This window comes from Tarenaya hassleriana, unplaced genomic scaffold (genome assembly GCF_000463585.1).
Source record: "Tarenaya hassleriana unplaced genomic scaffold, ASM46358v1 Cleome3, whole genome shotgun sequence".
Taxonomy (NCBI): domain Eukaryota; kingdom Viridiplantae; phylum Streptophyta; class Magnoliopsida; order Brassicales; family Cleomaceae; genus Tarenaya; species Tarenaya hassleriana.
Genome location: NW_010966177.1, coordinates 5275102 through 5287248, shown reverse-complemented (window position 1 = coordinate 5287248; position 12147 = coordinate 5275102). Strand labels below are relative to the sequence as shown.

The 12147-nt window shown below is 38.1% G+C and overlaps 2 protein-coding genes across 5 annotated transcripts; one reads left to right on the top strand and one right to left on the bottom strand.

Annotated features, from left to right (window-relative positions):
• The first annotated feature begins 277 nt into the window (after positions 1 to 277).
• LOC104819510 (costars family protein ST45-2) lies at positions 278 to 1600 on the top strand. The gene is made up of 2 exons (XM_010549621.2): positions 278 to 441; positions 1261 to 1600. Exons 1-2 carry the CDS (start codon positions 361 to 363, stop codon positions 1465 to 1467), a joined length of 288 nt encoding a protein of 95 aa, XP_010547923.1. The 5' UTR covers positions 278 to 360; the 3' UTR covers positions 1468 to 1600.
• Positions 1601 to 4915: 3315 nt separating this feature from the next.
• On the bottom strand, positions 4916 to 11548 carry LOC104819509 (probable DNA helicase MCM9). Of its 4 annotated transcripts, XM_010549617.2 has the most exons (21): positions 11356 to 11548; positions 11177 to 11279; positions 10923 to 11031; positions 10707 to 10845; positions 10499 to 10565; positions 9880 to 10054; positions 9612 to 9711; positions 9255 to 9352; positions 9020 to 9085; positions 8795 to 8887; positions 8352 to 8468; positions 8194 to 8266; positions 7762 to 7828; positions 7563 to 7644; positions 7246 to 7367; positions 7062 to 7129; positions 6729 to 6838; positions 6016 to 6063; positions 5716 to 5910; positions 5423 to 5513; positions 4916 to 4999 (listed from the first exon to the last, which is right to left on the bottom strand). In XM_010549617.2, the coding sequence occupies exons 1-20, from the start codon at positions 11487 to 11489 to the stop codon at positions 5449 to 5451; spliced, it is 2031 nt and encodes a 676-aa protein (XP_010547919.1). In that variant the 5' UTR covers positions 11490 to 11548; the 3' UTR covers positions 4916 to 4999; positions 5423 to 5448. The 4 variants fall into 4 exon arrangements, with proteins under 4 accessions (XP_010547919.1, XP_010547917.1, XP_010547918.1 ...); XM_010549615.1 differs by lacking the exon at positions 4916 to 4999 and having other exon boundaries at positions 5010 to 5504; positions 5712 to 5910; XM_010549616.1 differs by lacking the exon at positions 4916 to 4999 and having other exon boundaries at positions 5010 to 5513.
• Between the last annotated feature and the right edge of the window lie 599 nt (positions 11549 to 12147).

Genomic DNA, 12147 nt, shown 5'->3' with positions numbered 1-12147 from the left:
ATATATTAATTAACTAATTAATATGATTTGGTTATATAATTTTATTCAAATAATCTAATATAAATGTTTGATAGATATAATTTTTAAAAGTTAATATATCCATCGAAATATCATTTTTGATAGATACCTTGGATTATTAATGATTTATTCAATCATCAAAATTTGGAATTTATGGTATATATACCTTATTCGAATTCAGAAAATATATCGGAACACAGGGAGGCCCACCAACCAGCCAATCAGTTCTGTCCTTTTTCATGTGCAAACAGATATTCGTGTTTGTAACAAACAACAGCCGAGAGAGAGAGAGAGAGAGAGAGAGAGAGAGAGAGAGAGAGAGGATCATCAACAGCGACAAAAATGAACGTTGAAGAGGAGATCCATAGGCTCGAGGAAGAAATCCAACGCCTGGGCTCTCTCCAACCCGATGGCTCTTACAAGGTCTCTCTCTCTCTCCCCCATCTCAAAATTATGAATCTGTTATCATGTTAATCCAAATCTAGGGATTATTCTGAGATCTTGATGAAGCTCTCTCGATCTGTTAGATGATCAAAGACGACGACCCTTTTCTGTGAATCCAAATCTCTCTCTCTCTCTCTCTCTCTCTCTCTCTCTCTGTGATGCTGAACTTTGCCCCTTTAATGGATCTTACGAATGCATCGTCATTGTTAGAACATCGTCTGTGATAGGTCAATGATTCGTAATGTTCAACCTTTCAATTGACTTTCGCTCACATTGGGGTTCTTGTCAAATGAGAAATTCCAAGAAACATCCGCTGATGGCATATGAATTAGGGTTCTACGATTATCAACATCTCTGATCAAGTTTTCGGTTTCTCCTAAACGACACAAAACCATGATGTTTCACCATGACATGTTCATGTTGTAGTCACTTTGCCAGCTTGTCGGTTCAAGATCTGTGGCTATCTCTTCAGATCTCGATCTCGATCTTGAATAAGGACTGAATCTAGATCTGCTACATGAGAAATATCACCGGAGCTTGTGCTAGACACAATATCCTTATCCTACGTTTCTATCCCGGCCATCAATGCTTCTCGACCCTCGGAACAGTTATCTTCCTCAATACACATTTCTCGCAACAGAAGAAGCGTTTTTTTGTTGCCTACCGAACATTTTGAGTGTCCACAAACTTGATTGGACTCGTCAAAGTTCGATTTTGGATGCGGATATCCAACAATATCGTTATAGAGATATGTTTTAACAATGGGTTGTGCTTCCATTTTCTTCCTTCTCCATGAAGGTCACTTTCGGAGTGCTGTTCAACGATGATCGGTGCGCAAATATATTCGAAGCCCTTGTCGGAACACTGAGAGCCGCAAAGAAACGCAAGATTGTAGCGTACGAAGGAGAGCTGTTGCTGCAAGGCGTCCACGACAAGGTCGAGATCATTATGAGGCCGCCGCCTCCTCCTCCTCAGCCACAGACAGCAGTTGCCGCAGCTTCCTAGGTTGCAGTAACTGAGTTCGAGTTCATGTAATAAACCGAAGAATGTCATAATCTCATCTTCTTGTTTATGTGTTTTATTATCCAACAAGGTTTGGTTGCCCTGTTCTATGAGATAAAACCAAGGTTTCACTTCAGCCCAACAACATGAAGTCTTGGCTATGAAACTCTATCTCCTTTACCCCCAAAAAAAAAAAAAAAAAACTCAACTAGAAAGATTGTCTCCGACACACCCAAGTGGGAACTAATAAGTAATAACTACATCACATGTATGATATACTTGGACTCAAACTAGTGCATCACTTTAAAATCAAAACTACATAAAATACCTTAATTTTTATAAATTTTCTAAATAAATTCAAAATTCGCTAACGACCTCAACTATTTTTATTTGAAAAATATCATAATTTTGAGTTCATTTGAGAAATTTTTAAAAATTTAGATATTTGTGTATGATTTTTGAAAAATTGAGGTATTTATGTAAAAGTTTTATAATATAGTTATTTATCCAGGATTTTCATAAAAAATTATATATATATATATATATGCAATTTTCCTAAAAAACAATTTATCTTATCCACCAGATCCTTCAAATATTTATATTCAACTCTTCATGTATCTTGTTCCGCTTCATTGACCTTACACCAAGTATTCGTTTCATATTAAATTCACTTTATATTTATTTCATATATACCTTTGTTTTTGTTACAAAAGAAAGGTTAAGTTATGAGAGGACAATATTTCATTTCGTAAATGTAGCAAATGTCCTTAGAAGACATCCACGGATGCTGGTTACAATGTCTGAATTACATAACGTCATCACAAGCACCATGACACCGCACAAATATTGTAGAGCACGTTTATAGTAATCGAAATATAGAGCTTGGGTTTCGACGAGGCCATCAGGCTTTAGAAGGCGTGGAGAAGAACGGTATGAAAGGAAAGCTCGGCCTCGGGAAACCGGGGAGTTGAGGCAAACCGGGCCTCATCGGGAGGTCAGAAAAACCCAGCCGCGGAATACCGGGAATCTTGGGCAAACCGGGCCGCTCCGGGAGGAAGCCCGGGACCTCTGGGAACGACGACTTAGGAATCTGTTGGGAAAGCTGCCTTGCCGCGAGAGTGGAACTGATCATAAACAAAAACGTGAGAGCCATCAAGGGGGAAGAGGATGAGAAGATCTTGCATGAAGCCATTATGCCTTTTTCTTTTCTTTTTTTTTTGGTGGATTTGGGTTGTGATTCACTCTTGCGTCGTTTCGTGGGTTTCATGTAACGAGGTTTATATAGGAGCACAACTTGAAGAGACAGCACCGAGTTTGTTGTTTGAAACTGAATCCTTGTACTAATTGCAAGAATAGTAAACTGTTTCTGTTCGTCGCTTATTTGTTTTGAATTTTGTAACCTTCATGTCCCTTGAATAAAACAAACCAAATCCTATATTTAGAGAGCGCCTATGCAAGATTCACAATTGGGAATCCACTCACAGAACAAGACTAGTAATTTGTAAAAAAATTTAAATGAAAAAAAAACATACGTAAAACATGTGCACATCCAGACTAATTCCCATTCGTCACTCGATATCAACGTATAAAATGGTAAAAGATAAATCTCAGAAATTGTTAGAAATCTGGGATATAAAATGAACAAGAAAAGTAAATCGGGAACCGGATAGCTCTTCAAGACATGATACACTTTCCTAAAAACGTTATCCTATACGAGCAAAGGATTTTTCGGAATACGTTTTTGAGATACAATGAAGAGAAGAGTGATCTTAGTTTGCTCTCCTACGATCACAAACACAAGAAACCGCAAGAAGAAGATGAACAAAAAGCTTTTGTGAGTGTTTCGCAAGAGCAATCACAAAAGTGCTCTCAAATCTCTCAAAAAATGATTTAGATCTGTTCTCTATAGTGTTAGGATGTTCAGGGGTGTTTATCAACACTCCAAATGTCGAAAGGTGTGAAGAAATCGGAAGTTTTTTCCGAACGGTCGCGATTTTTCGTTATTTCTGAACTGCTCAGAAAAAACGGGTTGCCCTCCCGTTTTTTCGAGCTACCGCCCATTTATTTCTGAGCTTTATTCCTCAGAAAAAACAGACTGCCCTCCCATGTTTTCGAGTTGGCCTCCCATTTTTTCTGAGATCATTCTTCACGTTCAAAACCGAACGTAAACTATTTCGACAAATCCTTAACACTTAACCAATACATAACACGTCTTTTACAAACATTTAACTCGACCATACTCGTAATATACGTGAAGTGTGAATCCTTTTGAGAGATTCTAAATTCACATTCATTTACTCTAAAAATCACAACAGAAATCGCTCCATTCCAGGGGAGGGTTCTAACCGCTAGTTAGGACGAACTTTGTTGTCGTTTTATTGTATAACATTCATGTTTAAGTCGATCAAAACCAACTTTGAAGATTTTTTAATTCAAAACAAAAAAAGAAAAAAGAGCTTAGAATATAAACAACAATTCAAAGATACTAACGATTTCCTATTCTTGTAATTTCTCAGTGCCAATTAACAAAACCCTAAAAAAGAAAATTCAACATGATAACCAACCACAAACTCTATATAAGCCCCATTCCAAAAAGAAACGAAAGCAACAAAAAGTACACGGGAGAACGCATAATGGCTTCATACAAAAATTTGTCCGTAACTTCTCTTTCGACGGTTCTTACATTCCTGTTCATGATCAATTCCACTCTTGCGGCCAGACAGCTTTTGCAGCAATTTGCAAACCCGACGTTCCTGAAACCGGATTTTCCCCAACCTGGTTTTCCGAGCATCCCTACTCCTCTTCCTGGTTTCCCGGGACAAGGGTTCCCTGGTTTTCCGAGCATCCCTACTCCTATTCCTGGTATTCCGGTCAAACCCAGCGTTCCCTTCCCTGGTTTCCCAAAACCCGGTTTTCCGTCTAACCCCTTCCTCTCTGCGCCTCCTCCGGCTACTAAGGCGTGAGCGATCTCGGCGAAAACAAAAGTCCATATTTCGACTACTGTTTTCATATTTGGCAGTATTGGGTGATGGACTTTCTAATTCATATGTATAATGTAACCATTATTTCTGTGAGAATTGGTATATGTAAAAGTTATATAAATGCATACGATTTTTTTTTTTTGCGGTGAACGGTGAATCAAATATACAAAAAAAATATGAATACAGTATCTTAAGGTTTCAAGAACCAAAACGGCCATAGGATCTCTGGATACAAAAGACGAATACCACCTTCTTGGATAAGTTAGCCACCAAAAACGGGGGCTAATAAGACTTAATATAAGATCACCTACGATGTTGAGGATACAAGGATTAAGAACCAGTCCCCCAAGGGCGGATTGTTCTATTGAGGGCTCTGATTCTGCATAGATAGTACGGACAATGTCTCGCCATGTGACCAGTTCTTGCTCCAAGGGCTTGTGCCGTCGAGACTTTTTTGGGCTTGTGACCAGTTCTTTGGAGACAACCAAACTAATGTATTCATTCATTCTTTGCTTTGGGTTTGAAAGGGTCACAAAGCAATGAAACAGCAAAACCTGTGACAGGATTATACTAAGATTTACCTGAACAAACATAGCGGAAAAGAAAAAATACAAACGAACAAAATGCGAATTTGGCTATAGGAAGAATGTGATGTGCTGATGTACAAATACAAGATACAAAGAGAATTTCATCAATCAGGATAGCAACGAACGGAATTTATATGCAAGGCAAATTGATACGGTAAAAATCCTTTTCACACAAAAATGTCATATGGCACCACCTTCATCGCGGATTTTACTCTGTTACGATTAGATGAACGTAGCATCCATTTTCCGATCTAATTTTGCCATTTTAACAGCATAATATCCTTTTACAAGTCAGACATCTGAAAGATTGAAGGGAAAAGCTAGCTAGTACTGTAAAAATACACCCTTGTGATTTCAAACGTTGATCCAGCCAAAAAGTAACAACCGCACCTGTTGCTCAAAGACCATTGCAAGAGCTAATAAATGTTGTCTGATCTGAGCTTTTCGAGTATCACTTTCTCTTGCTTGCCATCTGTTGGAGCTATAAGTCAGGAATTAACAAACTGTACACTGCAGAAACGTTTTAACAGTGCAGGTGTCGTGCTCAATACGAGGATGCAAATGATAATAAATTAACTTTCTCCAAAGATTTGCAAATCCATGTGCATACATGATTGATTTCTAGAGAAGTTATGCGACATGATTGTGTAACATTTAAATATATTCTCCACAAGGATACTTACGAGAGTTACTGGGGCAAGTGATAAGAATGCGGAAAAGGATACATTCCTCGTCAGGGTCTTCAGTAAAATTGGAATGCAGAGCATTTCCCATATTATCTACGATGGCAGAAGTGGTCATCGATGATTCAATGCACAAAATTGCTGTTATGGCATCCAATCGGGTGACCTCGTTTCTGAACATAAGCCTTGCATGCGCTATGACACAAGCCAGTTAATCTTTTTTTTTTTCTTTTCCTTATTATGGTTATGCGGTTAATGGTAGGGCGATGGATCATGAATGACATAAACAGAGCGACATACCTTGAGCCAGACGAATTAAACTTTCAAGCATTCGCACAGTTGTTCTTGCTGCAGTTAAAAGTAAAAACAATTAGGAAAGGAGAATCCAAGAGCAAGTCATGGGAAGCAAATGTTATTCTTCAGAAGGAATTGTTACAAAGTAGCTCCCCAAAGTACCAACACCGAGATCTATCTACAAACTCACCATGTGGTATATACCTGTTCATTCATTTCAACACTCGCCTGCTTCAATGATCTCAAGGAAATTGAAAAGTGAACAGGGGAAAATTTTCAGATTTGAAATGCAATGATGATTAATACCTTGTCAAAAAAGGTTGCTTTAAAATGCAACTTGCAGAACAGAATGTAAGCAGCATTAACTATCCATTGCACTCATATAAAGCTCTATTAAACTTCTGGATCAGAACTACCAGTTATTATTATGTGAAACCTTACTGTTTAGTATCGACAAATAAGGATGCTGTTGAAAACAAAGGTGGTTGATATGGTCCTCAAGTGCCTATCAAGTGGTGGATTGGTATCTAGTGTGGCAAGCAACTAACGGCTTGTGAAGTACTAATGGTATTGTTGATTTCAGTATCTTTATTTCTTGTTCCGCCGGCTATTTTTTTTCTCAATTGCATAGATGCAGTTTCACCGTCGCATGGTTATAGCTCCCTCTTGGTAAAAAAATTCAAATTTAAGAAATAGAAGATTGTTTTCAAGGGAGTTACCTGCATTATGGGTCGCTGATCTTCTTTGAAGTCGATAATAACTTGAAATAATATCTTCAGCCTCCTTTGTTAGGACAGGTCTGAAGTGTCCTTTTACAAACTGAATATATCTGCATGAGTTAAGATGCAAGAACTTAGGCCTTTAGATTGAATGGACTGGGACATTTTACAGTGAACAAGAACAGATAAATGCCTTGAATCAAACATTCCAGTCATATCCCATATTTAAGTAACCTAATGCAACTGCAGTTTCGGCTGGCTTCTATGAAAAGTACATTCTCCTAGTAACTGTTTCAAATTGTGTTCCTCAAGATCCACTAACACAATCTATACCTTCTAAGCATCAGTAGAGGCCAAACAGCTGTGAGATCATCGACACATCCTTCCTGCTCTAACTCCCCCTTGGAGGATGTAAATCAGAAAAGGCGTGAAGTTCAAATTTAACACAAAAGCACAAAAATCTGTGCTAAATAACGGCCAATATCGAAAAAAATGTATTTTTCTGAAAGGAAAGTACCTCAGAAAGGATGTGAGAGGATACAACTACATCCCATTCAGGATTTTTTGTATCTAAAAGTACAAGTACTATGTCAAATCTGCTCAACAAGGGGCCAGAAAGTGCGGTATTGACAGAAAGAGCTGAAATCAGTTAAGAAGTTGCAGAAGAAAAAATAACGAAATAAGAATATGACGAAACTAAAACCTTTTAGTGGAAGCGGAAAACATCTGTTATGAGTGAACCGGAAAAGGGAGTTTATGCCTTGTCTTACTAGTTATATCATGAAATTGTTAAATTTAGAAGCATGTCAGCTTAGATACAAAGGAAAAGGATACATTGATCGGGGTCATATTGCCCTTTGGGATTTGTAGCACCAAAAACGATTGTCTTAGTGCTGAGGGTTGTCACGAGGCCAGCCTACAACATACCAAGCAGTAGAGAGAAGAAAACAGACACAAAAGTACTTTTAAGCCGACTCATCCAGAACGTAATTATGCCTGATACAGGCATGTTTGCACTTGGAAAACGACTTACCTTGGCCACACTTATACTCTGCTGCTCCATTGCCTCATGTATGGTTGCCCTGTCGTGCTCTCTCATGCTGCTCACAAAAAACTAAAGAGAATAAGCATAAAAAAATCAATAACAACAATGACAATGACAATAACAAACAATAATTTTCTGTTTGTGTGGTCTCACAAGCAAAAAAGCAGCAAAACTAAACTGACAGCAAAAGCAACGTAGTGTGAAATGAGAAGAAATTTTTTTAGAGTGTCTTAAATTATCGTTTAATCAATGGCTGCTTCAGGTGTGTAACTGTAACATCAGGCTAGACACTTGGTCGACCAGAAAGACATGTCAATTTAATTTTAGAAGGATTGTATAGAAAAGTGGAGGCTGGTAGGATGAAATAAGGAATCATGAAAAACAGAGTAGATATGTCTCATAATGGAATCTGCAGACCACCTATCAAACTCGTCGATGCAGCACAGTCCACCGTCTGCAAGAACAAGTGCACCAGCTTCCAGCATCCACTCCCCTGACAACAGAATCAAGAAGAATTTTAAGGGAAAAATTTACCTAGATTCCCATATGACAGCTACATGAAAAACGTAAGCGCTTACCTCCATCCTTGACAGCAGTTACAGTCAATCCAGCACTTGTGCTTCCTAGTCCCGTGGTGATGACAGCTCTGTTACTTAATTTGGCAGCAAACTTCAAGAATTGAGATTTTCCCGTGCCTGCCAGATATTGTTTCCTTGTCAGAAAGCAGGACAATATATTATTACCAAATCGAATGTAATTCAGGAACTATTCTACCATTCATATATAGTTAGTAATAAATCAAGCAGTTTGTATTCAGATTTATGTAATTTGGTAGTGCAGGTCAATCAGCTAGCAACAAAAATACAGAAGGCCACAACTTTTCTTACCTCCTAGTGATGTACTTGCATGTAGTTACAAGAGGATTTTTTGTTAAGAAGACAGCTTTAGAGTTAAACCAAAAATTTAAGCCAGGACATGCCTAAGTAGAAAGCAAAATACAAAATTTGAGACAGACATCTACCTGGATCACCAATAAGGAGCAAGTGAGACTCCCCCCGTACCTTTGTACCCGACGCATCAACATGCTGCACACCTCCGATGAGTGTTAAGGCAACTACATTATCAACACAAGCACATATATGAAAAATACAGTCACAAATATGAAATGCCTCAGTTACCATCCATCAACATTTTTTTACAGTCCAATCAGATAGACATAAACCAAATAAGTTTACATAGGGTTTACCTGCAAGCTTCACAGTGAAAAGTCCAAAAATTTGTGGGCAGATACCTCCTAGGATAGCATTTCTCCCTGGGTCAATTCAATACTAACGAAGTTACCAGAATATCCTATTAATTTACATATTGCATATATTACAAGGTAAAAGGGAAAAAGATGGAAGGTAGTTCTATAAGTGTTCAAAAGACAACCACAATCAGTTGGAATTTAGCAAATTTTAGGCAGTAGGTTATCTACTTACCTTTTAAAGGTGTGTCTCTGAAATCAGTCCAAAATTTCTTGAACTTCATGATGACACTATCAGGGATATCAATTTCTGATTTCAGTTCATTTGTTCTCCTAACGGTTTGCAGAATCACATGAAAAGAAAAGTAAAAGAGAGATAAATAACTGGAATGTTTATAGCTATTGTGTTGAAAAGATATCTGGAAACTGCCTTTGGAAGAGCCAAAAGTTATCTTCTGAGGAGAACTACTTGAGTTAGCTTGGTGGCAATACTTGCTTCAGGGAAACAAAAGTACCATTTCATTGATCAAAGCGTTTGGCAAGATTGTGATGACTTCATGGAGATAAATGACAACTTGGCTCAGCCATTTACCTGACATGATTAGCCATTAACATTGGTTCAAGGTCGCAACGAACATCTTTTAATTCATGAGACCATTTTGCAGTCAAGATCCCAGAAACAACAGCATCATCTGAAGAAAGGAACATAAGACAGATGTCACTACTTAAGGAATATAATTATGCGGGTATTGTAAGTTGTAACAATGGTTAGTTGTGTTTTCCCCTATCAAATACGAGCATTGGTATGTGGTAAGAGACTAGAAAAAATAAAGCAAACAAATAAATTCCAGGAACTGTACCTCCAGCTTTGACGGTGTCAACAAGGTCATCTATCAGGATGACTAGGATGGAACGAGGGATAACCCCGACACCCAAAACCTGAGTATTTTCTTGGATTTTGATCTCTTGATAATCATGGCGTATTACTGTATCGTCTATAGGATCAAAGTTTGTGCCTTCACAAGGTTTCAACCGCTGTAATCCAGAATTCCAGGTTATTTCCAAATACAAACCTGCCAGTACTGTTGCTTCAGACTGAACTAAAACAATAGTTGCAGAATATACTGAAAGAAGAAACAAAAAAAATCTCCTAATGATGAAAGAGCAAAAATATCACAATAAATGTCATGGACACAGTGTATTGAAGACGTCGAACACAACAGTTCTTTTTAACTAAACTTTACACGTCCGAGAGACTCATCCCAAGGTCCATGGGATGAGTCTAGCTTGTTGGGGAGGGTGGACTCAATTGTTCCCACATATAGTCGATAGAGTAACAGAGATTCCAAAGAATTAAAAGGTGCAACAGGGAAAGATATATTATGTATCCTGACAACTATGCTCCCTATTGTAAAAGTCTTGATAACGTAAAGCAAAGCACAGAGAAGAATTTTGCCCATGATATAGAAGACGACAAACCTGAGAAGGACAAATGGAAGGTTTCACAATAGAATTTCTTGCTTCCAACTCAGGGAAAAGAGGAAACCTACATGAGGGATCAATTCATAACCAGCTAGTCTCAGGTAACAAAGGTTGACACACCATAGAATGCATAAGCATTTCCCCATCGGCCATCAAGCAAACACATAGAGGAAACAATTTCAGACAAGAAAAGGAACAGACATACTCATGCTTGCATTTTCGGCATCTATACATCCTTTCTCCCTCGTACATTTTCACAGCCCCCGAGCGAATTACGGTCCCTTTCAAAGTCAGCAGAATCCCGCGGTGCTTCACTCTCACCCTCCCAATGCTAGGAAAAGTTTCTGAAGAAAATCCAAAACTTCATTCACGAAACCAAAATATATTCCAAGAAGATTTGGAGAAAAATAACATTTCATACCAGGGCTTAGTTCAAGAGGGGATCCACTTGTGTTTATGCGGACATGGATGAATCTCTTCTGGATCCCCATCTTGTTCTCAAATTTCCTCATATGCTCCAATGCAATTTTCTATGACCCAAGACAGAATACAGTTAAGTTTCATAAAAAAATGCCCAAATCGAAAATCTAAACTAAAATTTCCACGAAATTTCACAGGGCGGAACCATTATACATCAAAAAGTAGCGGTTACAGTTGGGAAAGTTCAACACATACGTGAGCGAGAATCGCGGAATCATCAAAGTAACGCAGATACTCGGTGGGATTGGAGAAAACGAGACGCGATAGATGTGGTTTCTCATCTATGAGCTCCGCAAATCTACAGATGGGGAACAGAGTAAGTACTCGATGAAGAGGGAGAGAGAGAGAGAGAGAGAGGGAGAGAGAGAGAGTACTCGATGAAGAGAGGGTAGTGAAGCTTGGGATCGGGAGAGAGACAAATGGAGCGGAGCTGGCCGGAGTAATGCTTCACCAGGAACTCCGCCAAGGCTTCAACATCCTCCGCCGCATCCGTCGGCGGCGCCGCCATCGGAGCTTCGGCGTATCGGGGTTTGGCGGGAAATGAAAACTCGGTCTGCCTGTCTGTATGTGGACGGAACCTTTGAGCTGCTTTTTCTTTTGTCGAATTATATATGAAGAATTTAATGTGGTTGGAATAAAATTATAAAAGCTTTTTAATGGGATTTAATTTTAATTCTTTTGCTTCCCCTCTTAATTTATATTTATGATATTTTTCGGAATTCATATATATAAATTCATATACACTTTGTTATGACCACAGTTACATAGTGAGAAAAGTATATGATGGGCGGAAAATATTCAAATATAATTTATGGAAATTTAAAACAATTCTATTTTAATCGGTCAGTTATTTAAAAAAAATGTTTTAAGTAGCAACATAAGCGACCCGAGCCGACCTAATACAACAAATTTTTTTGTTTACTTCATCTTTCTGTAAGGCGGCCTACTGATGTTTTTTCTTTTAATTTTAGGAAAACTCTGAAAAAAAAAATATTCATTTTTTCAATTTTGACAAAATTAAAGGTGAATTATTTTTTTTGGTTTTCTGAACTATTCGACGAGTATCACATTAAAACTTTAGTTTGTTACCGTTGGCGATTTGGACCCACCACTACTATTAAATCAGACATATTTAAATAGTAATAATAATACGTCGGAGAATATTA

Bases quoted from the DNA above. Each gene is read 5' to 3' on its own strand.
- LOC104819510 (XM_010549621.2), top strand. From the start codon at position 361: ATGAACGTTGAAGAGGAGATCCATAGGCTCGAGGAAGAAATCCAACGC. The intron at 442-1,260 runs GTCTCTCTCTCT...TTCTCCATGAAG, and splicing joins AACCCGATGGCTCTTACAAG to GTCACTTTCGGAGTGCTGTT.
- LOC104819509 (XM_010549615.1), bottom strand. From the start codon at position 11,489: ATGGCGGCGCCGCCGACGGATGCGGCGGAGGATGTTGAAGCCTTGGCG. The intron at 9,712-9,879 runs GTACAGTTCCTG...TCCTTTCTTCAG, and splicing joins TGACACCGTCAAAGCTGGAG to ATGATGCTGTTGTTTCTGGG. The intron at 6,839-7,061 runs GTATAGATTGTG...TAACTCATGCAG, and splicing joins CCTCTACTGATGCTTAGAAG to ATATATTCAGTTTGTAAAAG.